Source organism: Salvelinus namaycush, chromosome 40 (genome assembly GCF_016432855.1).
Source record: "Salvelinus namaycush isolate Seneca chromosome 40, SaNama_1.0, whole genome shotgun sequence".
Lineage (NCBI taxonomy): Eukaryota > Metazoa > Chordata > Actinopteri > Salmoniformes > Salmonidae > Salvelinus > Salvelinus namaycush.
In genome coordinates, this window is record NC_052346.1 from 16,141,141 (window position 1) to 16,167,950 (window position 26,810).

Consider the following 26,810-nt stretch of genomic DNA (forward strand, 5'->3'; position numbering starts at 1 on the left):
TTGCGACAGTTCTAAACCGGAAAATCGCATCAGCTGTTTTTCGTCCCCTTGACGTCATCTCCTTTATTCGACGTGCCACCAGCTCTATAACAGTACTTTCAGTTTTTTGTGTAATATGCATTTTGAATGTAATTTACTGAGAAATATTTGGCCATAAAAAAACATAGCCACATTAGTTATTTAACTTTTGCTCATTAATTAATGACGAATCTAAGTAGCTTGCGATGAGATGGTAGCTAAGCGCTTCTGCTAGCTAGCTAGCTGAAAGCTAACGGAAGACCACAGTATATTTAGCTTCAGTGACTGCTAGGTCCGAACTGCAAGTTGAAACAACTAACCTGGCGCGACTAGAACAAGTACGGTCCGCAAGATGCAGAAATCAGAGAAGAGCGATGGTGCTGAGGCAACGGTCGATGTGCAGTTTACCGACCTACCCAACGCCCTTATCGCATGCAAAGTAACTGAAGATGTTTTCAATGACCAAACTCTGAAGGTAAGGATGTGTGTTATGGTGGATCAAAGCATTCAACCAAAGCGAGTTCGCGCATTACATTACAATGGTTCCCTACTAAACAACTTAAACCTATTTGTGTGTGTGTGTGTGTGTGTGTGTGTGTGTGTGTGTGTGTGTGTGTGTGTGTGTGTGTATGTACTCATGTTCAATCCAAAGATAGTATTACATTCCACTCCTCCAAAGAATTGGCGTCTTTCTAAAGATGAGTCTTAGGCTCCTAGTTGTGTAGTTCCAATCCACCACTCACACCCTCATCACACACATTGAAATGGTTCCCTTCCATCCCCTGCCTGATTCCATAGGGGTTGGAACAGTTCCATTAGCAAGAAAATTACTAGATTTCCCCCCATAACAAAGACCAGAATACAGGAAGCTTGGAAAAACTGAGATTATGTCCTAACTGGGCCAGAATCTCAGAGTTTAGCCAAGGACAGATGCACACAGGCAGAGGTCCTAAGAGTGTTTATTTTACTGCTTCCTTTCCTTGTCTTCTTTCCTTCATGACCACTTAGCTAGCCAATAAGTGAAAGTGATATTACACAAACATGTCTAGTCATCTCTGCTCCTCTCACTGATCTCTCATCAGGAGTTTTGGCTGAGGAGGCTGTGACCTCTTTGTCAGTCAAATGAAGGCCACTGGAAGTAGACTATGTGATAACACACTGTAATCAGAACAATGGAAAAGTGTGTGTGCTCTAACTAGGCCAGATGTCATTCAGGAGATCTTCCTGAACAACAGCAGGGAGAGAATTGGCAAGCAGGGGCCCTATTCAGTCAAAACTGTTTCTGGACTTTGAGGATATAGCCTAAATCATAAACAAAGATTGGTATCTTTAGTAAAATGCATATCTGGTACACACTCCCATTATCTCAGTCTCTGATAACATCTAGCCTTCCTGAGGTCAGGTGAATGTGTCACAGGGGCTGAGTTTTTGCGTTGGAAATCTGACTGTGTTTTTCAGTGTACACAACATTCTTCCGCTCTGTGTAGGCTAGTCTTTGATTCAGAGAGAGTTTCCATTGGAGCTGGCAGGAAGGAAGGAACAGGAAGGACAGCAGTCATAAGCAGGAAGAGATGAGGTTGAAAAGGGGAGAAATTAGAGACTTTGTTCTACGTACTATTCCCACATCCAAAGACTAGGCCCTATGCCTTGCAATTTGTTTAAAGCAGATAGAATAAATCCATACACTAGGGCTGTCCCAATAAAAACATGTATATTGGTTGACCGAAAGTCGTCCGTTCTGCATATAGTTGATTTTATTAAAACAAATAGGGTGTCTATATATCGAGGGGAAAAAAACATGTAAAAGAATTTGATTGATTGGAATTTTTAAACGTATTTTTCCATATAGACACACTATTTGTTTTAATAAAATCAACTATGCATTGAGCTTGTCTGATGCTTCAAGTTCACTGTTTGATGAAATAAGACGCAGATGACTCAAGAGGGAGCCAGAGATCAAGATAACCAGAAGAAAAAACCTTAACCTGACCCAACCATCCTCCTGAAGTTGCTGGTAATAGGTTGCGGACTCCTCGTGTAGCCTTTCTCATGAGCAATGCCAATTTATCTTACAATTTCTACCGATTTGCGTGCTAGTTATGGTTTTCAAATGCACTTTTTCATGGAACAGTTTCATTGAATTTAGAATAACATCTTCGTATCTCAAAATCATTGTCATGTGGTTAATCCAAATTCTATCCAAATCTAAATAAAAATTATACAAACTTAAAATGCAACTTCTATTGCCATTGCAACTATGTAAAAATAGCCTACATTAAGCCAACAAATAAAAACATTGCAGCCTGCAGGTAGAAAATATCCTGATAAAATAAATATCCTATAAATCACATTGGCTACACATGGTCTGTCTGCAACCAACTTGAAACATTGTATCAACTATTAACTTGGGTCTGGCCCAGCTCACACTAGCAAACTTGCAACATTGTATAACATATTCTGGGCCCTCAGGACAGACACAGCTGTAGGCTATTTGCGCAATGGATAAGAAGTAATCAGGTAGGTCTAGTTTATGACGTTTCCACTGGATAAGAACATGACATTTTTCCCTTTCACGCTGAGTTGTTATCGAAAGGGAGAGAGCTGTAAAGATTTTTCAAATACACTACCGGTCAAAAGTTTTAGAACACCTACTCATTCAAGGGTTTTTCTTTATTTTCACTATTTTCTACATTGTAGAGTTATAGTGAAGACATCAAAACTATGAAATAACACATATGGAATCATGTAGTAACCAAAAAAGTGTTAAACAAATCTATTTTATATTTGAGATTGATCAAATAGCCACCCTTTGCCTTGATGACAGCTTTGCACACACTTGGCATTCTCTCAACCAGCTTCATGAGGTAGTCACCTGGAATGCATTTCAATTAACAGTTGTGTCTCCTTAAAAGGTAATTTGTGGAATTTCTTTCTTTCAAAAGAATTTCTTTCAAAAGAATGCTTTTGACTGGTAGTGTACAATTGAGGAACTATTGTCATTCTCAATGGATGTAAAAACAGTCTTTGTTTGCTTACTGTTTTAGCTGAAGTGAACATTACGTTGAGAAGCTCCACAGCTCATTAGTGGTGGTGCGTTAAGCCAATCAGAAATACAATCAGATCCCCAAATGGGCACATTTATATTCCCACATTTGGGCGCAGGCCAGGTAGCATATAGGCCTACTTCAATGCATAATCAGGTGTGCATCCTTATTCAACATTGACAGGAGCGCTCCAAACAAAGGAGAGAATAAAAACTTGGCCGCGGGCGACCATCAACCAGTCGACTAATTGGGGTCAGCACTACCACACACTGTTGCTTTTGTTTATGAGAACTAAGTGTCAACTCACCATGGGTCTACTACAGACTACTATGGGCCATACAAACAGTACTGTTGTGAGAAACGGCAAACAGAAGTCAATGCTGTATGGAATTTACACATTGTTTGTTTAACAGGGAGGTCTAGCTGGTGTGGTGACATTGGTGAATAGTGTTGGATTCAGCTGAAATTTATTTACCTACTGATGGCCTCTTCCATGGAAGGGAGGGGGCAGAAACAGTGAGACAGGTGCTCAAACCAGAACAGCTGGTCAAGCCACACACACACATACTCAAACTCTCTCTCTCTCTCTCACACACACACGCACGCACGCACACACACACACACACACAGATCAATGATTGAATAATCAATTGGGCTTAGAAGGAAGTGAAACAGGGTAAAGGTCATAAAAACTTGACTGTTTGGAATAAGTGTTTTTCTTTTCACAGGGTCACGTCCTTTAAGGAGCTTTGAGTCAGCTGAGAGATCATGTGATGGAATATTCCGCTGTGTGCATCAACACTGTGTTCTCCTTTAGGAATGTTTGACAAAGACACACAATGTTTCCATCCTATTCAGATATTCATCTAGTTTTAAGACCCATCCCTGCGCTTAATCAGATCAACTGTCCTGTCCAAATCAAAATGGCTTCCCTCCTGCAGTAAGGGTCACACATTATTACAACAGGTCATTTTAATACAGGTCACCACCAGGGACTGGCCACAAACGTGACACCCCAGAGGTTACCTAATGGAAACTGTGACCTGTACTGTCTTACTGTACTCACTGAAGGATTTGCGTGGTAGGAGATATTTGATTCACAAAGCCTCAGGCCTGGAGAGAGAACAGAGCAGGTAGTGTGTGTGTTCTTGCACACTAGTACCAGACTGCAGCTGGTAGGCTTAAAGCTACATGATGTAACTTTTTGGGGGGCAATTTGACCAAATTCACATAAATGTGAGTTATAGATCTGCCATTCTCATTGAGACTTGCAGTCTAAGAAGCGGTATATCTGTTCTATGTGTGCTATTTCTATTCTTCCCGTTCTTAACAGCTGAAAATACAATATTTTTGGTTATAGAAAATATATTTCACAGCGGTTTAGATGGTACAATGATTCTCTACACTTGTTTTGTCACAAACTGAAATTAGGCGAACAATTTAGAATTTTAGCAACCAGGAAATGGTGGAGAGTTCTGCATATTGCACCTTTAAGTACTCTACCTGAGTACAACCTCTGTGCACTTGTCTCTCTCTACGATGTGCTGGGGGGACAGAATCTCTTTGTTGTCTAGTCTTTGATGTAAAGGTGTGTGTACGTGCATGCGTCTGTGCTGTCTGGTTTCTGGTGCTCATTATAACTATCAGTGACACTTTGGTCTTTCCTGCTGTTTCTGCCACTCAGATCAGACAATGGTGGAGTGTTCTAGAATATACAACCAGTTCTGAGGTTCCACCTGTCACTGTCTGAGGTCACACTCTGCTGTTCTAGGTTCTGTCTTCTAGCCGATTGGCTTGTCAATCACAGCAAACGGCTAGTATGATTTGTTACTCACTACCTTTCATGTAGCAGCAGCTGGAGACGACATCTCAGACAAGAGTTGATGATCTCTGCATGCAGAATACAAGTAGTGTTGTCAAAAAGTGTCAGTCGAGGGTCCAGACACAATACCTCTATACTGTTAACTTGCATGTAGGCCTGTGGGTGTAGTCTCGAGAAAATGGATGTGTAGGCTAGTTTTAAAGTTGGTGGGTGTTGTATGGAAACATGTGCCTCCCTCCTCTTCCTCCCTGCAGAGCAGCTGAGGTTTAATGTGAGTGTTTGTTGTTGTTAACCATCTCCAGACCTCTGTCCCACTGTGTGTGTGACGGTGTACGTGTGTGTTAACCATCTCCAAACCTTTGTCCTACCCTGTTAGTTAGTCTCATACACAGCCACACTATCTCTTTCAGAGCCACTTTGCATAACACTCAATGTGGGGGGGCGGCGGGCTCTCAGCCATTTTTTCCGTCCTCTCTGTTTTGGTTTCATATTCCTATTTTCCATTCCCTCACTGGAACATTTGCTTTCTAACACACACACACACACACACACACACACACACACACACACACACACACACACACACACACACACACACACACACACACACACACACACACACACACACACACACAGATTGTCACTTCACTACTAACACACAAACAAGTGTATACTACATTTAGCACATACATTATAGACACACATGCTGAGCCTTTACTTTAGTCTCTCTCTCATACACTTTTCCTCTCACAGCACCTCAGTGCTATTAATACCACTCTCATAAAAGCTTCTGTGTTATCAAGCCTCCAGCCGCATACTTTCCATAAGGACCAGTTCTCCTTCATCTCTCTCCTTCCCTTACTCTCCACACAGACCTCTGTTTTTCAGGCTGTCTCTCTCCCTTTCTCTCATGTACTCTGTGCTTCTGCCACCTCTCTCTTTTAGTCTATCTCTTTCTCTCTCTCTCGCTCGTCTGTGTCTCTCTCTCTCGTCTGTGTCTCTCTGTAGTGAAGCTCTCGGGCGTATTTATACCCAGAATGACGTGTGTTTTCCACGACTGACGCTCAGCAGGCCAGAGTCAAGTGCCTCGATAAGCTGATTCAGTGTGTGTGTGTGGTTTTATTGTGTCAGAGTCATGGGCCCAGTTTCTGATTTGCACATATTTTCCATTCACAACTAAGCAACAGATTTGTCATATGTTTTGTGTGTGTGTGTGTGTGAGTGAGAGAGAGAACAAGAGAAGAGTGAAGAGATTAATACTTCAGTCTGCTAAGGATTGATTTCGTTATTTTCCAGTCCTCTGTCTCTCTCTCTCTCTCTCTCACTGCCTCTCTAATTAGTCAGCAAAGGAGAGAGGGAGGGACCATGTCTGAGTGAAGGAGGGAGGGAAGAAAGGAAGGACACACCCCCTGTGTCAGTGGGTTGGCTGGGAGTGAATGAACCATGGAACGAAGGAAGAAAAGAGAGAGAGGGAGGGACTGTGGTGTACGTCAGTAGTTGTGACTCTCATATAAGTGGCTGCAGAGGCAGAGAGAGCTAGAGACCAGACAGACCGAAAGAAGGCTGTATTATATGAGACTTTTACAAATGCAGGAATGTTCTATAGCCTAGACGGAGGACTGTTTTCAGCTGTCGTGTAGCTGCCTGTCTCTGTCCTACAGACCTCACTGCCAAGGGTGGAACCTGAGAGCTAACTCTGGATCTGGGCTAGCTGCTCAGTAGCTAACTGGTTCCGGCTTGGACGTCACTGGACATTTTTTTGGGCTCTTCATTTGGCCAGGACTGCAGGCTTTTGCAGCTCTCTTAGTGGGGTGTGGACTGTACAAACAGAGAGAGATAGAGAAGAGAAAAGGGGAATTTGAAGAGGGGAATAGAAGAGGAGGAAGTAAGGGAAACGGGAAAAAAATAAATATTTTTTTGTGGGAACGAGATCTCCCTCAACCCTCACGCTGGGGAAGGCGGCGCAACCCCCCCACACCTGTCATCTTCATCCCGGCCCCTCCTCACAAACTCTGACCTCCCGCATTATCAGGTGGAAAGGCCTCTGCCTCCCTGCCCTTCCCATCATGCACCTCAAGACCACCAAGTGTAACGCCTTCTGCCTGGTTGCCTCGGTGACCAACCAGGAAGTGTTTGACAGGCCTGAGTCCCGGGTAAGAAGGCTTTATATGTCGCCTCTGATATGTCTCCTAAAACTGATCTAAGGTCAGATTCTGTAGCCTTTGAGGTCGATTTCCCAGTGGTTGTAATGGTTAGGTAATATGTTCCTAGATCTGTGCTTGGCTGCAGCTTGTGATCCATTCTCTCTGAACTAATCGTTCCAAACTGCTTTAGACCAATGAGATGCAGCGGTCCTCATGGTCTGAGCTGAGCTTCTATCAGACCGCTGTCACACTGGGTCTTTCTTTAGCGACGGACCCCGGCGCTCACCAAGGCCAGGCACGCACACAAGTTGAGCAGGGTTGCCATGACAACCGGGCAGTGTTCCTCATTTTAAGGGGACAGTTTAGTCAAGCATTTTGCAGCAGCTATTTTTAGAAGGGCGGGGGCGGGTAACGTTAGGCCTGAAAGACTGAAGATATGAAACGAGGTTGGTGACAGTGTTTTCAGGAAAGGTACTTACAGTACAAGTCTTCATACACTTGACAAATTTGCCTTTATAGGGTTTGGTTTTATTGTCATTGTGCCTGGACTGGTCTTGGGTTTTTATTTAAATGTTTTACCCCTTTTTCTCCCCAATTTCGTGGTATCCAATTGTCCCATCGCTGCAACTCCTGTACGGACTCAGGAGAGGCGAAGGTCGAGAGCCGTGCGTCCACCGAAACACGACCCAACCAAGCCGCACTGCTACTTGACACAATGCCCGGTTAACCCGGAAGCCAGCCTCACCGATGTGTCAGAGGAAACACTGTACAACTGGCGACCGTGTCAGTTTGCATGCGCCCGGCCCACCACAGGAGTCACTAAAGCGCGATGGAACAAGGACATCTCGGCCGGCCAAACCCTCCCGTAACCCGGACGACGCTGGGCCAATTGTGCGCCGCCTCATGGGTCTCCCAGTCGTGGCCGGCTGCGGAACAGCCTGGGATCAAACCGGGTCTGAAGTGACGCCTCTAGCATTGCGATGCAGTGGCTTAGACCGCTGAGCCACTTGGGAGCCCCTTGGTTTTAGGCTTCTCTCCCACTGCTGGTTCTCTCCCAGCCACAGTCCCATAACTGTAGTTAATGTTTGTTAGACTATTATTATCTGTGGGATCATGGTGACTGAGCAGTTTTGAGAAGCATAGCCTATTTCTGGGTAAACAGACGATTATGTATTTAATGTATTACATCATCCCATTACTAATGCTGTGTGGCAACATCACTATCCAACTCACTTGTACTGTACCTTCTCTTTCTCTCTCACCCTCTCTTTCTCTCTCGCCCTCTCTCTCACTCTCTCACCCCCTCTATTTCTCTCTCGCCCTCTCACCTCTCTCTCTCACCCTCTTTCTCTCTCTTCTCTCTCTCGTCCTCTCTTTTCTCTCTCTCCTCCTATAGGCCAGTTTTGAGTCTCTGTTCCGCTCCTTCGACCCGGACGTAAACTTCCAGTTCTTTAAGAGTTTCCGGCGTGTGAGAATCAACTTCAGCGATGCGCTGGCCGCCGCTGAGGCACGGCTCCGACTGCACAAGAGCGACTTCAACGGCAAAGAGATGCGCCTCTACTTCGCACAGGTAGAGACACAACTTCTGTACATCACCCAATGCCCCCATAATTTCAGTAACTTGGATCTTTTGGTAGTGGAAATATGCTATACATTACAAATAATAGCGCCCAAGTGGCGCAGCGGTCTAAGGCACTGCATCACAGCGCTAGAGGCGTCACTACAGACCCGGGTTCGATCCCGGGCTGTATCGCCGTGATCGGGAGTCCCATAGGGCGGCGCACAATTGGCCCAGCTTCGTCCGGGTTAGAGGAGGGTTTGGCCGGGGGGCTTTACAAGTAGGCCGTCATTGTAAATAAGAATTTGTTCTTAACTGACTTGCCTAGTTAAATAAAGGTAAACAAATTATTAAAAAACGTGTTCATCACTTTGGTTTAGCTAGCAGCAGTGTTGGCACTGATTGATTCCATTGATCTACATTGAGCCTCTTGTGTCTCACTTTTACCCTTCCCCCCCTGTCTGCCCTGCAGTCCGTCCTCATAGGCAGTCCCCGCCTGGAGCCCCCTAAACCAGACAAACAGTTCCTGATCTCCCCCCCAGCCTCGCCACCGGTGGGGTGGCAGCAGGCCCCGGACGCCGTGCCCGTCATCAACTACGACCTTCTCTGTGCCATCTCCAAACTAGGGCCAGGTACAACACACACACACACACACACTTGCTACTATGAGGATGGGAACCTAAAATTAGAATTAGTTAAAATTACAATTGATTTTAATTCAATGTGATGGAATTACAGTATCTATCCTTTGTATTGCCATCATTTCGATTGTGGCCAGTTCTACAGTGTTAACGGTCCTCTCTCCAACTCTAAATTAGGTGAGAAGTACGAGCTGCACACCGGCACCCCCACCACCCCCAGCGTAGTGGTCCACGTGTGTGAGAACGAGCAGGACAGCTCGGGGGGCGAAGACGACACAGAAGGAAGCACCAGCAGCAGCAACCGCCCCCCTCGCCCCAAAATCATCCAGACACGGCGTCCGGACATCACCCCCGGCGTCATGCAGTGAGCGGCAGAGAGAGGGGGCGCTCTAACATCCACAAAGCATGTCTCCCACATCTGCCTCTCAGAAGTCAATGACAACCTGGCCCTGGGAGGATGCTGTTGGGACATGTAATACATCCTCTCTAACACTAGGGGGAGTCGCCTCTCAAAGCCCTGCCTTTTCATGGAGAGAGAGAGAGAGAGAGAAAGGAAAAGAGAGCGAGAGACATTCATCTCTTATCATTTCACATTTAATGTTCTCTTTCGTCCTCCATTTGGAACAATATTAGACACTTGAGAAAAAAGAGAAGTAGATAGAGAATAAAGAGCAAGTGATGTTTTGAATATTTTTGCTGTAAAAAAAAATGCTTTACTTCCTCATTTGCTTTGGAATCGTTGTATATGTTCGTGGTCAGGCATGGTAGTGTGAGAGAGATGTTGTAGTCTTCTCTAGAGAGACACCGGGGGATCAACTTTCTTTGGATTCATTGTGACTTGTAATTCTGGACCCCGTAACAAACCCTGTCTATAGACTCATGTCATACTGTGTACTGGATCCATCATTTTCTTGTCTATAAGATGTGTGCACATGCTGCAGTGGAGGCCGGCTCGTAATAATGGCTGAAACGGCGCAAATGGAATGGCGTCAAACTATTGATGTATTTGATATCATTCCACCTATTGCGCTCCAGTCATTACCACGAGCCCGTCCTCCCCAATTAAGGTGCCACCAATCTCCTGTGAAATGCTGCCATCACGAGCTCAGCGATTTACAATGTTTCACTCATCGAGGAGTACAAATGACATTCTATTTGATGACATCACAATAGACCTAATTATTATTCATGAATATTCTAATTCCTAATGGACTTTACTCCAGGCCTAACATTTGTAAACAGAACACTTCAGAGTAACTTTCTTGGAATTCACTCGACAGGTTCATTTGCTATGAAAGGGACTTATTGTTCAATAATATGTCTCCAATAATGACTCATCTGCTTCCATAGCATTGAGATATGTTAATATAAACTCGCCTCCTAGTTCATCCTCCTTTGATTGACAGAACTGGCTGCCATATCACGCTGATCACACGGGGCAGGGATGACCGCCTGCATGGGTCTTCATAGCTTACTGTACATTTTTGCTGCACATCTTCCTGGCCAGTATGGCTTGTCTCACTTGACTTACACCGCTATTTTGGGGCCGACTGGGGGCCATTAGGGTTCTGAACTGCAGGAGGGTTGGTTGTGTGCGCTGCTGTCGGGGGGGGGGGGGGTTCATAGGTTGTAGTGGGAGGCTTGTGTAGATGCACTGTGAAATGTTTAATGCATGCGCCATCACAGCACATCTGGAATGAAGTTATCCACCCCAGCGGTTTGGAGTTGCATTAGTCATTTAGCTACTTTTGTACTCTGAACTATTGAGATTCATTATACTTTGAATAATAATCTAGTAAGTTATCATGTAATAAAGACTTCACCGCTAAAGTCATGTGAATGTGTGGTTTGTTTTAATTATGTGGTGGTTTATTTTCATCAAATGTTCAACATAGGCAAGTACTGTCTGGAGCCACTTCACATTCTGGCCATTTGGTGGCACTTCGCTGCCTCCCTATGGTGACAGTTGGATGTTCACCCTTTCAAACTATCACCTTAAAGTTAAAGTTTTGTCACAGGCACAAAAGTACAGTGAAATGCTTAACTTGTAAGCTCTACCCAACAGTGCAGTGCTCAATATCAAAATAACTAATAATTAAGAAAAACATCAGAAATAAGAGGAAGCTATATAAACAGGGTCAGTGCCAATACCAAATTTACAATGTGCAGGGAACCGAGCCATGTACAGTAACTAAGCCACTAAGACTTCTCAATAGTCTAATAACACACTTGATTAAGTGCTTTTCACTAACGGAGATAATCAGCAAGTTAAAAAAAAAAAACTATAAAATGATTAAAGTACCAAAAGTACACTAATCATACAGACAGACGAACCAGGGAAAACAGTCAACATAATAACAGACTTTAGTGCTATAGTGGCTTCCTCATCTCATCTCCTTGATCAGGACAAATTAAATGCCCCCTAATGTGTAGTCAATAGACTGACCACGTCTCCATCACACCACTGTCTCCAACATTCAGCTCTATACATCAAATGTGACAAAGGCCGCTCCAACAGAGGTACAAAAACAGTCTTTATTTACAAAACATCTGGTGGCTCTGAAGTTAAAAGTTTGTGTAAAAAAAAAGAATGACACCCGCAGCAATGTCCAGGACACCAGGCCTGTTCTGGGTAAGTACTGTCCAACAGGAACTATACATTCTCAACACTTCCTCCCCAGACCAGCCAATCAGAGCTCCGCCCCATCCTTGGAGCATGTAGGTCCCCAGTCTGGTCAGGTGACATACTGTAGTTCCTGGGAAGAAGGGAAATGTTTAGCTCAAACTGACCAATAACTACTGTACTTTAAGGCATCATACCCTTTGAAGCAGCTTTGAAACACCCATTGTTATCTCCCATTCTATATTGCTGACTGATTTCCAAATGGACTAATTTTGTATCGTATTCACTTTCACACTCCTCACACTCCCTTGTTCCTCCGGGTCAGTCATCCTTCTTGTTGTCCAGGAGCTCGTTATCCAGGAGCTCCTGCACCTGCTCCGCTATCCTCCTCTGCTCTGCCCTCTGTATCTTCAGCTTGGCCTCTTCCTTCTTAGCCTGATAGATCTTCACTCCAGCGAAGCCCAGGCACAAGACCAGGGTCTTCAATGCCAGGATGTAGAAGAGCAGAGGGACATTGTCCAACGCCTGGAGGGAGGGAGAGATGGAAAGGAGCAGGGTGATGAGATAATGAGGCTATGTGCTTCGGTCATGAAGATTGGTAATGTACAGGTTAATTCACTATAGAACAAATATAAAGTCAGGCATTCTGTGGCAAACTAGGTGGAAAGAAAATGAGTGTTTGTTTGACCAACAAAGTTGGCCTACTTAATATAATCCTCTGTCATGCTCAATTGCACAGCGGACCAAGTAAAAGTCACTCTCCACCAGCCCCTCTTACCATCCCTCAAGGAAGGAACACTCTAGAACAACGGTTCCCAACCTTTTTCGGTTACTGTACCACCAACTGAATTTTGCTCTGCCCGGAGTACCCCCTCGTGCATTTTACCAGTAAGCCTTTGGTCTCATGAGCCTTCTCAAGTACCCCCTGTGGCTTCCCTGTGTGAACCACTGCTCTAGAATTCCACAAGGGACCAAAATACTACACCGACCCCCCCTCAACCCCCACACCAAAAAGTCCAAAGTCTAGAAGTCAGCTGACACCCAAACAGTCACCATAGTTGGCAGGACAGCTGCAACCATCGTATACTAGGCCTGTCTTCTGTCAGTGACACACACACACACACACACACACAGATCTAAAAACAAATGAGCTGATATTTCTATAATTAGAACCTGTCAGTTCAGTTATTTGTAAAATGAGCTGACTTTTAGATCTGCTTCTCTGCGCAGCGCCTGCTCAAGACGACCCTCGTGAACTAGACCACATAAACGGTGCTGCGTAGGCTGCAGTATTTATAGCAAGACTATCCTAAAAACATTGCATATGCGTCACTGTACAAAGCACTCATAACAATGTAGCTAACCAACAACAAGAGAATAAAAAATATCTTAAAACGTAACACTGCACTGTCCATGCAAATAGCAAGTGTCACTATCAAGTCACAACAACATTGGAGAGGATGGGCAGCTTGCCAGACGACAACAACCTCGTAGCGAAATAAGGGACGATTTATAGAACACAATACAACATGGGATGCTCAGCATATGTTAATTGTTACTAATGAATAGACTTTTATTCATATATCTGACTTACCTTCCAGTTGATCATGTGGTCCATGTCTGCTGTAATGTGACGTTGGACGGAACTGTGTTCAGAAAGTGGCTTTGGGTGAAGTTTCCCCTAGCACAGATATATGTGGCACTGCTCCGGGAGGAGATAAAGTATAATGTATTACTTCTAGAGGCGGGGCTTAAGACATTCTACCAATAATAACGCACAATTTGTTTGATGTACATTATTTCGACCAATCGTCATCTAAGAGTCGTAGAACAAACCGGTAGGTTAGCCAATGAATGGGCACTGAGAGTTTCACGGGAAACATGTTATGACGAATGGAAAAGAACCGTCTAGAAGTGACTCCAGAGAGATTCTTACTTCTTACTATAAGGTTACAACCTTGTAACGGGGTTTGCTAATCTGATTAGCCATGTTATTATTGCTGAATCAGATTAAATGTAGACCTACTCCATCACCAATTATGGATTTAACCATTCGAGTTTCACACACTTTGTTGTACTTCTAGCCAACATCTAGCTATAGACACCGCCATACAGTTCAAATTATATGTTTAGCCTATTATAAACCAGGTAGTTTGGGACCAGGATGCTGATTGGCGGAAACAGCATTTCAGCTGTGTGTATACCAGACAATATACCATGGGTATGACACAAAATGCTTGTTAATTATGTTGGTAACCAGTTTATAATATGAAAAACAATGTTGGCTATTTGAGGTCAAGCTACTATGATAATGCAGTATTGTTCAGTATCCTCTAGAGGGCGATAAATTACCTCTCCATCAGTCTGTTGCGTAGGGCGTTTATACTCCTAGGCACAGATCTAGAATCTGCTCATGAATCCAAAATCAAAACCTTAACCATTACGACCAAAACACCAAACTGACCTTAGAACAGTGTCTGGAGGCTGTTAGAAATAATGAAGAAGACACGGGGCGCATTGGAGCGGATGCGCCGCCCCTCTCCAATGCGCCCCGCCCCGTGTCTTCTTCTTCTACATGCCAGGATGTAGAAGAGCAGAGGGACATTGTCCAACGCCTGGAGGGAGGGAGAGATAGAAAGGAGCAGGGTGATGAGAGAGAGAGAATGAGGCTATGTGCTGTGTGTTTAGGTCTATAAGAAAAAGTTACAGAGCCAACCAAGGCTCATGAATGTTGGTAATGTACAGGTTAATTCACTATAGAACAAATCTATAAAATATAAATCAGCTATTCTGTGGCAAACTAGATGGAAAGAAAATGACCGATTGTTTGATCAACAAAGTTTGCCTTTCAAAGTGTGTTGCATCATGGTTATAAAAAGACTTGCGACTACATGTCGACTGAATTAACTTTACAAACATCAGTTTTTTATGAAGTCGCCTTCAAGTCGCTGCAATTGCTTCTCACCAACTGCACCATGCAGCCATCACCTGCATTTTGGGAAGCGCTATTATTTCTTTATTTATTTATTTCACTTTTATTTAACCAGGTAGGCAAGTTGAGAACAAGTTCTCATTTACAATTGTGACCTGGCCAAGATAAAGCAAAGCAGTTCGACACATACAACAACACAGAGTTACACATGGAGTAAAACAAACATACAGTCAATAATACAGTATAAAAATACGTCTATATACAATGTGAGCAAATGAGGTGAGATAAGGGAGGTAAAGGCAAAAAAAGGCCATGGTGGCAAAGTAAATACAATATAGCAAGTAAAACACTGGAATGGTTGATTTGCAGTGGAAGAATGTGCAAAGTAGAAATAGAAATAATGGGGTGCAAAGGAGCAAAATATATAAATACAGTAGGGGAAGATGTAGTTATTTGGGCAAAATTATAGATGGGCTATGTACAGGTGCAGTAATCTGTGAGCTGCTCTGACAGCTGGTGCTTAAAGCTAGTGAGGGAGATAAGTGTTTCCAGTTTCAGAGATTTTTATAGTTCGTTCCAGTCATTGGCAGCAGAGAACTGGAAGGAGAGGTGGCCAAAGGAGGAATTGGTTTTGGGGGTGACCAGAGAGATATACCTGCTGGAGCGCGTGCTACAGGTGAGTGCTGCTATGGTGACCAGCGAGCTGAGATAAGGGGGGACTTTACCTAGCAGGGTCTTGTAGATGATCTGGAGCCAGTGGGTTTGGCGACGAGTATGAAGCGAGGGCCAGCCAACGAGAGCGTGCAGGCCGCAGTGGTGGGTAGTATATGGGGCTTTGGTGACAAAACGGATGGCACTGTGATAGACTGCATCCAATTTATTGAGTAGGGTATTGGAGGCTATTTTGTAAATGACATCGCCGAAGTCAAGGATCGGTAGGATGGTCAGTTTTACAAGGGTATGTTTGGCAGCATGAGTGAAGGATGCTTTGTTGCGAAATAGGAAGCCAATTCTAGATTTAACTTTGGATTGGAGATGTTTGATGTGAGTCTGGAAGGAGAGTTTACAGTCTAACCAGACACCTAGGTATTTGTAGTTGTCCACATATTCTAAGTCAGAACCGTCCAGAGTAGTGATGCTGGACGGGCGGGCAGGTGCAGGCAGCGATCGGTTGAAGAGCATGCATTTAGTTTTACTTGTATTTAAGAGCAGTTGGAAGCCACGGAAGGAGAGTTGTATGGCATTGAAGCTCGTCTGGAGGGTTGTTAACACAGTGTCCAAAGAAGGGCCAGAAGAATACAGAATGGTGTCGTCTGCGTAGAGGTGGATCAGAGACTCATCAGCAGCAAGGGCAACATCATTGATGTATACAGAGAGAGGAGTCGGCCCAAGAATTGAACCCTGTGGCACCCCCATTGAGACTGTCAGAGGCCTGGGCAACAGGCCCTCCAATTTGACACACTGAACTCTATCAGAGAAGTAGTTGGTGAACCAGGCGAGGCAATCATTTGAGAAACCGGCTATCGAGTCTGCCGATGAGGATGTGGTGATTGACAGAGTCGAAAGCCTTGGACAGGTCAATTTGTCAATCAATGTTTTTGTTTGACCCACGCGAACATGGCCAAAGCCCTGACTGAAACAGGAACCAACTTTGCCAGGATTCTAAAGCTACAGGAGATAAAAATGAAAGTCTCTCTAACCAATAAATTGTAGACATGTTATGTTTTCCGTTTATGAGTGTGTGATATGTGTTAGGGTTAGAAAAGTTTATTTGGATATTTATTTAAAAAAATTAAATAAACAATAGCAGCTATGTTGACAGTGCTATATTGATATGAGCCTTGCTGTTGTAAAACCCTTACACTGTTTGACATTTGGCTGTCGCAGGTGCACCTACCCCCAACTTCACTCTCCGACTTTCGTCTACGGTCGACTTCGTTAGGCTTAACGCTCAAACACACCAGCAGGAGGACACACACGTGTGTATGTGCATTTGTAATGGCTGTGTTCGAGAGAATCAAAACCGCAAATTGTGACTGACTGATAAACAAATAATAATACGTGTTATTTCTGATGCAAGGTGATTTGTAGATCAGTCAGTTAGCAGTCGCCTGCAGTCGTTTTGATGCTCTTGAACATGGCCAATGTCTCGCCCCCTTTCCACATCTGCACTGAACTGAAAATAACTAGACAGGTAGGAAGAAAAGGAAATAGTATTGTGACCTCTAACCCCTTCCTCCGCCTCCTTCCATCTCTCCCCGGGCCTCACCACCCAATGGGCTGACAGAGCGCAGATCCTGCTGGGAGAAACAACACAGGATTCTGGGAAAAGCAGAGGGAGGGCTTTTCTTCTTAATGAAAACACCACCTGTGTCTGTCCCTTTATACAATCTGGGTATCAAAGAGGCCTTATTTGTTTAAAGATGTTTTTTGTTGTTGAGCGGTTAGATCTGAAAGTGTTTGTTTGCTTTCTAGTCGTCTGAAGAGTGCTGGAGAGAAACACTTCCCTGCTGAGGACACACAGCTGATGGAGGAGGATGGATATCCTCACACACACGCACATGCACACACACACACAGGAGTAAACCAGGTGTACACACACACCTGGTGTCAAGTATGTTCCATGCTGACAGGCAATCCCCCATGACCTGTGCTCAGCTGTAAGGTCAAAGGTAAATAGGTCCACCAGTCATGAGATAGCATCATCATGGCTCTTGTCAATGTTAAAGAGATTCAACCAAACATGGCTCCCTACCCGGGATTCCATGCCGCTCCCTACCAGTACTCTAAAGGACTGGTCATTCACTAGCAATGTACTTGGCAACATGATATGCCAGAGACAGAACAGTGATATGACGCCCATTTGGCAGCCAGTTACTTACTCTGACCTACTTTCAGCTAAACCACAGGAGTTTTACTTACTCTGACCTACCTTCAGCTAAACCACAGGAGTGTTACTTACTCTGACCTACTTTCAGCTAAACCACAGGAGTGTTATTTACTCTGACCTACCTTCAGCTAAACCACAGGAGTGTTACTTACTCTGACCTACCTTCAGCTAAACCACAGGAGTGTTATTTACTCTGACCTACCTTCAGCTAAACCACAGGAGTGTTATTTACTCTGACCTACCTTCAGCTAAACCACAGGAGTGTTATTTACTCTGACCTACCTTCAGCTAAACCACAGGAGTGTTACTTACTCTGACCTACCTTCAGCTAAACCACAGGAGTGTTATTTACTCTGACCTACCTTCAGCTAAACCACGGGAGTGTTATTTACTCTGACCTACCTTCAGCTAAACCACAGGAGTGTTACTTACTCTGACCTACCTTCAGCTAAACCACAGGAGTGTTATTTACCCTGACCTACCTTCAGCTAAACCACAGGAGTGTTATTTACTCTGACCTACCTTCAGCTAAACCACAGGAGTGTTATTTACTCTGATCAACCTTCAGCTAAACCACAGGAGTATTATTTACTCTGACCTACCTTCAGCTAAACCACAGGAGTGTTATTTACTCTGACCTACCTTCAGCTAAACCACAGGAGTGTTACTTACTCTGACCTACCTTCAGCTAAACCACAGGAGTGTTATTTACTCTGACCTACCTTCAGCTAAACCACAGGAGTGTTATTTACTCTGACCTACCTTCAGCTAAACCACAGGAGTGTTATTTACTCTGACCTACCTTCAGCTAAACCACAGGAGTGTTATTTACTCTGACCTACCTTCAGCTAAACCACAGGAGTGTTATTTACTCTGACCTACCTTCAGCTAAACCACAGGAGTGTTACTTACTCTGACCTACCTTCAGCTAAACCACAGGAGTGTTATTTACTCTGACCTACCTTCAGCTAAACCACAGGAGTGTTATTTACTCTGACCTACCTTCAGCTAAACCACAGGAGTGTTACTTACTCTGATCTACCTTCAGCTAAACCACAGGAGTGTTATTTACTCTGACCTATCTTCAGCTAAACCACATGAGTGTTATTTACTCTGATCAACCTTCAGCTAAACCACAGGAGTGTTATTTACTCTGACCTACCTTCAGCTAAACCACAGGAGTGTTACTTACTCTGACCTACCTTCAGCTAAACCACAGGAGTGTTACTTACTCTGACCTACCTTCAGCTAAACCACAGGAGTGTTACTTACTCTGACCTACCTTCAGCTAAACCACAGGAGTGTTACTTACTCTGACCTACCTTCAGCTAAACCACAGGAGTGTTATTTACTCTGACCTACCTTCAGCTAAACCACAGGAGTGTTATTTACTCTGTCCTACCTTCAGCTAAACCACAGGAGTGTTACTTACTCTGACCTACCTTCAGCTAAACCACAGGAGTGTTATTTACTCTGACCTACCTTCAGCTAAACCACAGGAGTGTTATTTACTCTGACCTACCTTCAGCTAAACCACAGGAGTGTTACTTACTCTGACCTACCTTCAGCTAAACCACAGGAGTGTTATTTACTCTGACCTACCTTCAGCTAAACCACAGGAGTGTTATTTACTCTGACCTACCTTCAGCTAAACCACAGGAGTGTTACTTACTCTGATCAAACTTCAGCTAAACCACAGAAGTGTGACATCCACCATCAGTGTCAAGCCAACTCCATGTATGGTGATGTGTGTATGTGTGCGTTTATCTTTACAGCACCATGGCAATCACATGCTCACAATCACACACACACGCACGCACACACACACACACACATTACATCTTTTTTTTACAAAAAACACCCGAAAATCTGGTGTTTCTATGTCAAATGGTTTTGTTATATTTCAGTCTTCTGTGATTTACAGTGCCTCCCATAATTATTGAGACAGTAAAGCATGTTTTCTTCTTTTGGCTCTATACTCCAAAATGTTGGATTTGACCTTAGGTTAAAGGTTAAAGTGCCGACTGTCACAAAAGTGTGAACCCACTTTTTGTACAGAGTCCCTCAATTTTAGGGGAGCAAAAGTATTGGGACATATTCACTTATATATGTATTAAAGTAGTAAAAAGTTAAGTATTTGGACCTCTATTCTGTCATTTTGGGGTAATTTCTATTGTAAATAAGAATATAAAATGTTTCTAAAGACTACCATGATTACGGATAATCCTGAATGAATCGTAAATACTGATGAGTGAAAAAGTTACAGACGCACAAATTTCATACCACCAAGACGTGCTAACCTCTCACCATTACACCATAACAGGGGAGGTTAGCATTTTTAGGGGGGTATGATATTTGTGTGTCTGTAACTTTCTCACTCACCTAGATAACAAACTGACCTTGTTTAACAGCTGTGTGTGTGTGTGTGTGTGTGTGTGTGTGTGTGTGTGTGTGTGTGTGTGTGTGTGTGTGTGTGTGTGTGTGTGTGTGTGTGTGTGTGTGTGTGTGTGTGTGTGTGTGTGTGCGTGCGTGCGTGCGTGCGCGTGTGCATATGTGTGTGTGTCAATAGGCAGTAATGCAATGCATCATAGGACCGGAGATAATTACATTTCTTGCCTGAAGTGACATGGAAATGAAGTGTAAAACAAGCACAAACTTATTTTCGCTGTATGCTACATTGGTTGCATATGGTGGTGAGTGATAATATTTGGAGAGAGGTGAAAAACCATTGATTATGTCTGCACCGCATGATTGAGCATTCATTTCATGTAAAGTTGACCTGTCCTTCACATGAGCTTTGACATCTAAACTTTTCAATGTTTTTGTCATCTGTATGGATGGAGTCTCTATATGCAGAGGAGAATACTGTATGGACCACAGTATCTGCCTCAGACAATGCTGTAAGCTACATCTGAGAATATGGACCTCAGTATCTGCCTCAGACAGTGCTGTAAAGCTACATCTGAGAATATTGACCTCAGTATCTGCCTCAGACAATGCTGCAAGCTACATCTGAGAATATGGACCTCAGTATCTGCCTCAGACAGTGCTGCAAGCTACATCTGAGAATATGAGAATAAAGACTTGAATAAAAGGAGGGCAGGATATGGATGTGTGACATTGGTACTTTGACAACTTGAGTTTTATCAGTCTCTGGAGCATCATTCTGTTTGAGAGAGAGAGAGCAAGAGAGAGCGAGTGAGAGTGAGAGAGAGAGAGAAGAAATAGGGAGAAAAAGAAAGAAAGACAGAAAGAAAGAAAGAAAAAGTGAGAGAGATTGGGAGAGAATTACAGGGGGGACGTTCATTGTGATCCACGGTCAGACTCTGAGGCTCTAGTTTCCATGGTAACGCTATTGCGGGGTGTTAGGATGTTGTTCATACAGGGAAGCATGGCAGTGTGGTTATTTTACCATAGAAGGACAGGAACAAGGGGATACAATGGAGCCCTTTTCCCATAGACATTTCAGAGGTCTTTTTTTATACAGTACATTCAGAAAGTATTCAGACCCCTTCACTTTTTCCACATTTTGTTACGTTACAGCCTTATTACATTTTACATTACAGTCATTTAGCAGACGCTCTTATCCAGAGCAACTTACATTTAACCTTTTTTTATTTTATTTAACTAGGCAAGTCAGTTAAGAACAAACTCTTATTTTCAATGACGGCCTAGGAACAGTGGGTTAACTGCCTTGTTCAGGGACCAGAACGACAGATTTGTACCTTGTCAGCTCGGGGATTTGAACTTGCAACCTTTCGGTTACTAGCCCAACGCTCTAACCACTAGGCTACCCTGCCGCCCCGGCAACCAATTATTCTAAAATGGATTAAATAAAATAATTCCTCATCAATCTACACACAATACCACATAATGACAAAGTGAAAACAGGTTTTTAGAAATAAAATAAAAACAGAAATACCTTATTTACATAAGTATTCACACCCTTTGCTATGAGACTCGAAATTGTGCTCAGGTGCATCCTTTTTCCATTGATTGAGATGTTTCTACAACTTGTTTGGAGTCCACCTCTGGTAAATTCAATTGATTGGACATGATTTGGAAAGACACACACCTGTCTATATAAGGTCCCACAGTTGACAGTGCATGTCAGAACTAAAACCAAGCCATGAGGTCGAAGGAATTGACCATAGAGCTCCGAGACAGGATTGTGTTGAGTCACAGATCTGGGCAAGGGTACCAAAACATTTCTGCAGCATTGCAGGTCCCCAAGAACACAGTGGCCTCCATCATTCTTAAATGGAAAAAGTTTAGAATCACCAAGACTCTTCCTAGAGCTGGCCACCCGGCCAAAGTGAGCAATCGGGGGAGAAGGGCCTTGGTCAAGGAGGTGACCAAGAATCCGATGGTCACTCTGACAGAGCTCCAGAGTTCCTCTGTGGAGATGGGAGAACTTTCCAGAAGGACAATCATCTCTGCAACACTACACCAATCAGGCCTTTATGGTAGAGTGGCCAGACAGAAGCCATTCCTCAGTAAAAAGCACATGACAGCCCGCTTCGAGTTTGCCAAAAGGCACCTACAGGACTCTCAGACCATGAGTAACAAGATTCTCCGGGTCTGATGAAACCAAGATTGAACTCTTTGCCCTGAAGAGGAAACCTGGCACCATCCCAACGGTAAAGCATGGTGGTGGCAGCATCATGCTGTGGGGATGTTTTTCAGAGGCAGGGACTGGGAGACTAGTCAGAATTGAGAGAAAGATGAACAGAGCAAAGCGCATAGAGATCCTTGATGAAAACCTCCTCCTGAGCATTCAGGACCTCAGACTGGGGCGAAGGTTCACATTCCAACAGGAAAACAACCCTAAGCACACAGCCAAGACAACGCAGAAGTGGCTTCGGGACAAGTCTCTGAATGTCCTTGAGTGGCCCAGCCAGAGCCTGGACTTTAACCAGATCGAACATCTCTGGAGAGACCTCTAAATAGCTGTGCAGTGACACTCCCCATCCAACCTAACAGAGCATGACAGGATCTGCAGAGAAGAATGGGAGAAACTCCCCAAATACAAGTGTGCCAAGCTTGTAGCGTCATATCCAAGAAGACTCAAGGCTGTAATCGCTGCCAAAGGTGTTTCAACAAAGTACTGAGTAAAGGGTCTGAATACTTATGTAAATGTCATATTTCATTTATTTATTTGTTTTTCAAAATTTGAAAACATTTCTAAAAACTGTTTTTGCTTTGTCATTATGGGGTATTGTGTGTAGATTAATAAGGGGGGAAAACGATTTCATCCATTCTAGAATAAGGCTGTAAAGTAACAAAATGTGGAAAAAGTGAAGGGGTCTGAATCCTTGTATATGAACATATGTACTTGAGTACATTTGTGTAGGTGGCTGCATGTGGGTGGATGTACATATAATATATATCTTACTCTTTCTCCTACATTTACATTTAAGTCATTTAGCAGACGCTCTTATCCAGAGCAACTTACAAGTACATACATTCATACTTTTTTGTACTGGCCCCCCGTGGGAATCGAACCCACAACCCTGGCGTTGCAAGCGCCATGCTCTACCAACTGAGCCACACGGGACCATGCAGTGATATTGATGGATTTGAGCCAAATATGTTGGTTTGGTCAATAGTAACCATACACAGACTCAGACACACACACACACACAGACACACACACTGGGCTATTTACATCCATCCCTGAGGCACTGAAGCCTCTGATATTAAAAGAGCAGGTCAAAGGTGAAAAAACAACCTCCAACCTCTCCAGGTGAACAGTAATCCAGATGTTTCTGACACTGATGTTCATAACCTTTTTGGATTTCTGTTCACAGGAAAGATGCTCTCACACACACTCACAAACACACACATGCTCACACACACGCTCACACTCACGCACACACAAACACACTGCCCCGTACTTGCTTGTTTGTGTGCCATTATTAATATGCCTGGCTTAGATCTCTCGTAGCTCAATGAGTACCAGTGGGAGAGATAAGGCTGTTGATGCTGTGTGTTATCTTAGTAGTTAGTAGCGTTGTTAGCTGTGTGAGACAACATGCTAGCTTTCATTAGCCACAGTGTATTAGCTGTGATATAATGACATGGATGTGTCATTGGTTGGCGTTAGCTGAGGTAGAAGACTGCTCGCCAACTAGCGATGTTAGTTACAATAGGCAGAAGCTTCTGACAGAGGGCAGAGAGGATAGGGATGGAAAAAGAGAGGAGACGAGTGAAGAGGTACGAAGAAAGAAGAGAGAAGAGGAGACACGGAGAGAAAGAGTGAGAGAGAGAGAGAGAGAGTGTGGATAAGAAGAGAGAGGAGGAGACAGGGAGAGAAAGAGTGAGAGAGAGAGAGAGAGAGTGGAAGAGAAGAGAGAGGAGGAGAGTTGATTGAGCTCTCTACTCGTCCCCAACATCTGTCGTCCTTCCTCTCTCATCTCCGTGGAAATGCCAAAACCTGTCTCCTCCCTGTGAGGATCCTTTCATCTCTATCACCAGGTGTCTCTCCCACACACTCTTCTTCTAAATATACACACTCATCTTCTTCTTCTTCTATTCTTACAGATGAGAAGGAACAGTGTAGGTGTATATGTGACCCAGAGGATTTTAACCCCAGACTGTTATCCCATTGAGCCAATGGCTCAGGGAGCCAACACAAGTGTTTATATCTCAGGTTAGGCTACCCATAGTTCACCCAACCACTCCTTGTTCCTGTCCTACAACCCCTGTCAGACTGCTGGTTTTCAGTCGGTTAGGAAAAGGTTAGTTGCCTCCCTGCTTGTAACCAACACCTCACACATTCAATTCACATGGTGCCTGCAAGGATGTTCAATTCACATGGTGCCTGCAAGGATGTTCAATTCACATGGTGCCTGCAAGGATGTTCAATTCACATGGTGCCTGCAAGGATGTTCAATTCACATGGTGCCTGCAAGGATGTTCAATTCACATGGTGCCTGCAAGGATGTTCAATTCACATGGTGCCTGCAAGGATGTTCAATTCACATGGTGCCTGCAAGGATGTTCAATTCACATGGTGCCTGCAAGAATGTTCAATTCACATGGTGCCTGCAAGAATGTTCAACAGGCACTGCACATGATGTTCAATTCACATGGCGTCTGCAAGGATGTTCAATTCGCATGGTGCCTGCAAGTATGTTCAATTCACATGGTGCCTGCAAGGATGCTCAATTCACATGGTGCCTGCAAGGATGTTCAATTCACATGGCGCCTGCAAGAATGTTCAATTGACATGGCGTCTGCAAGGATGTTCAATTCACATGGTGCCTGCAAGAATGTTCAATTCACATGGCATCTGTAAGGATGCTCAATTCACATGGTGCCTGCAAGGATGTTCAATTCACATGGTGCCTGCAAGAATGTTCAATTCACATGGTGCCTGCAAGAATGTTCAACAGGCACTGCACATGATGTTCAATTCACATGGCGTCTGCAAGGATGTTCAATTCACATGGTGCCTGCAAGGATGTTCAAACCACATGGTGCCTGCAAGGATGTTCAATTCACATAGTGCCTGCAAGGATGTTCAATTCACATAGTGCCTGCAAGGATGTTCAATTCACATGGCGCCTGCAAGAATGTTCAATTGACATGGCGTCTGCAAGGATGTTCAATTCACATGGTGCCTGCAAGAATGCTCAATTCACATGGTGCCTGCAAGGATGTTCAATTCACATGGTGCCTGCAAGAATGCTCAATTCACATGGTGCCTGCAAGGATGTTCAATTCACATGGTGCCTGCAAGAATGCTCAATTCACATGGTGCCTGCAAGGATGTTCAATTCACATGGTGCCTGCAAGGATGTTCAATTCATATGGTGCCTGCAAGTATGTTCAATTCACATGGCGTCTGCAAGGATGCTCAATTCACATGGTGCCTGCAAGGATGTTCAATTCACATGGTGCCTGCAAGGATGTTCAATTCACATGGTGCCTGCAAGAATGCTCAATTCACATGGTGCCTGCAAGGATGTTCAATTCACATTTTGCCTGCAAGGATGTTCAATTCACATGGTGCCTGCAAGGATGTTCAATTCACATGGCATCTGCAAGGATGCTCAATTCACATGGTGCCTGCAAGGATGTTCAATTCACATGGTGCCTGCAAGAATGTTCAACAGGCACTGCACAGGATGTTCAATTCACACGGCGTCTGCAAGGATGTTCAATTCACATGGTGCCTGCAAGGATGTTCAATTCACATGGTGCCTGCAAGGATGTTCAATTCACATGGTGCCTGCAAGAATGTTCAATTCACATGGTGCCTGCAAGAATGTTCAATTCACATGGTGCCTGCAAGAATGTTCAACAGGCACTGCACATGATGTTCAATTCACATGGCGTCTGCAAGGATGTTCAATTCGCATAGTGCCTGGAAGTATGTTCAATTCACATGGTGCCTGCAAGGATGTTCAATTCACATAGTGCCTGCAAGGATGTTCAATTCACATGGTGCCTGCAAGAATGTTCAATTCACATGGCGTCTGCAAGGATGCTCAATTCACATGGTGCCTGCAAGGATGTTCAATTCACATGGTGCCTGCAAGAATGTTCAATTCACATGGTGCCTGCAAGAATGTTCAACAGGCACTGCACATGATGTTCAATTCACATGGCGTCTCCAAGGATGTTCAATTCACATGGTGCCTGCAAGGATGTTCAATTCGCATGGTGCCTGCAAGTATGTTCAAACCACATGGTGCCTGCAAGGATGTTCAATTCACATAGTGCCTGCAAGGATGTTCAATTCACATAGTGCCTGCAAGGATGTTCAATTCACATGGCGCCTGCAAGAATGTTCAATTGACATGGCGTCTGCAAGGATGTTCAATTCACATGGTGCCTGCAAGAATGCTCAATTCACATGGTGCCTGCAAGGATGTTCAATTCACATGGTGCCTGCAAGGATGTTCAATTCACATGGTGCCTGCAAGGATGTTCAATTCATATGGTGCCTGCAAGTATGTTCAATTCACATGGCGTCTGCAAGGATGCTCAATTCACATGGTGCCTGCAAGGATGTTCAATTCACATGGTGCCTGCAAGGATGTTCAATTCACATGGTGCCTGCAAGAATGCTCAATTCACATGGTGCCTGCAAGGATGTTCAATTCACATGGTGCCTGCAAGGATGTTCAA

General features: G+C 44.1%; 2 protein-coding genes across 5 annotated transcripts; one reads left to right on the forward strand and one right to left on the reverse strand.

Moving 5' to 3' along the window:
• Positions 1–53: 53 nt before the first annotated feature.
• Positions 54–9,917, forward strand: LOC120033717 (calcipressin-1-like). Of its 2 annotated transcripts, none has more exons than XM_038980156.1 (4): positions 54–493; positions 8,425–8,598; positions 9,059–9,218; positions 9,405–9,917. In XM_038980156.1, the coding sequence occupies exons 1-4, from the start codon at positions 371–373 to the stop codon at positions 9,593–9,595; spliced, it is 648 nt and encodes a 215-aa protein (XP_038836084.1). In that variant the 5' UTR covers positions 54–370; the 3' UTR covers positions 9,596–9,917. The 2 variants fall into 2 exon arrangements, with proteins under 2 accessions (XP_038836084.1, XP_038836085.1); XM_038980157.1 differs by lacking the exon at positions 54–493 and adding an exon at positions 6,314–7,037.
• A 1,822-nt stretch (positions 9,918–11,739) lies between these two features.
• On the reverse strand, positions 11,740–13,552 carry LOC120033719 (small integral membrane protein 11A-like). 3 transcript variants are annotated; one of them, XM_038980161.1, is made up of 3 exons: positions 13,445–13,552; positions 12,153–12,375; positions 11,740–11,983 (listed from the first exon to the last, which is right to left on the reverse strand). In XM_038980161.1, the coding sequence occupies exons 1-2, from the start codon at positions 13,466–13,468 to the stop codon at positions 12,172–12,174; spliced, it is 228 nt and encodes a 75-aa protein (XP_038836089.1). In that variant the 5' UTR covers positions 13,469–13,552; the 3' UTR covers positions 11,740–11,983; positions 12,153–12,171. The 3 variants fall into 3 exon arrangements, with proteins under 3 accessions (XP_038836089.1, XP_038836088.1, XP_038836087.1); XM_038980160.1 differs by having other exon boundaries at positions 12,138–12,375; XM_038980159.1 differs by having other exon boundaries at positions 11,740–12,375.
• Between the last annotated feature and the right edge of the window lie 13,258 nt (positions 13,553–26,810).

Excerpts from the sequence above, each read along its gene's own strand:
- LOC120033717 (XM_038980156.1), top strand. The coding sequence starts at position 371 with ATGCAGAAATCAGAGAAGAGCGATGGTGCTGAGGCAACGGTCGATGTG. Across the intron at positions 494-8,424 it reads TCAATGACCAAACTCTGAAG|GCCAGTTTTGAGTCTCTGTT; the intron begins GTAAGGATGTGT and ends CTCCTCCTATAG. Across the intron at positions 9,219-9,404 it reads CATCTCCAAACTAGGGCCAG|GTGAGAAGTACGAGCTGCAC; the intron begins GTACAACACACA and ends ACTCTAAATTAG.
- LOC120033719 (XM_038980161.1), bottom strand. The coding sequence starts at position 13,468 with ATGGACCACATGATCAACTGGAAG. Across the intron at positions 12,376-13,444 it reads ACCACATGATCAACTGGAAG|GCGTTGGACAATGTCCCTCT; the intron begins GTAAGTCAGATA and ends CCCTCCCTCCAG.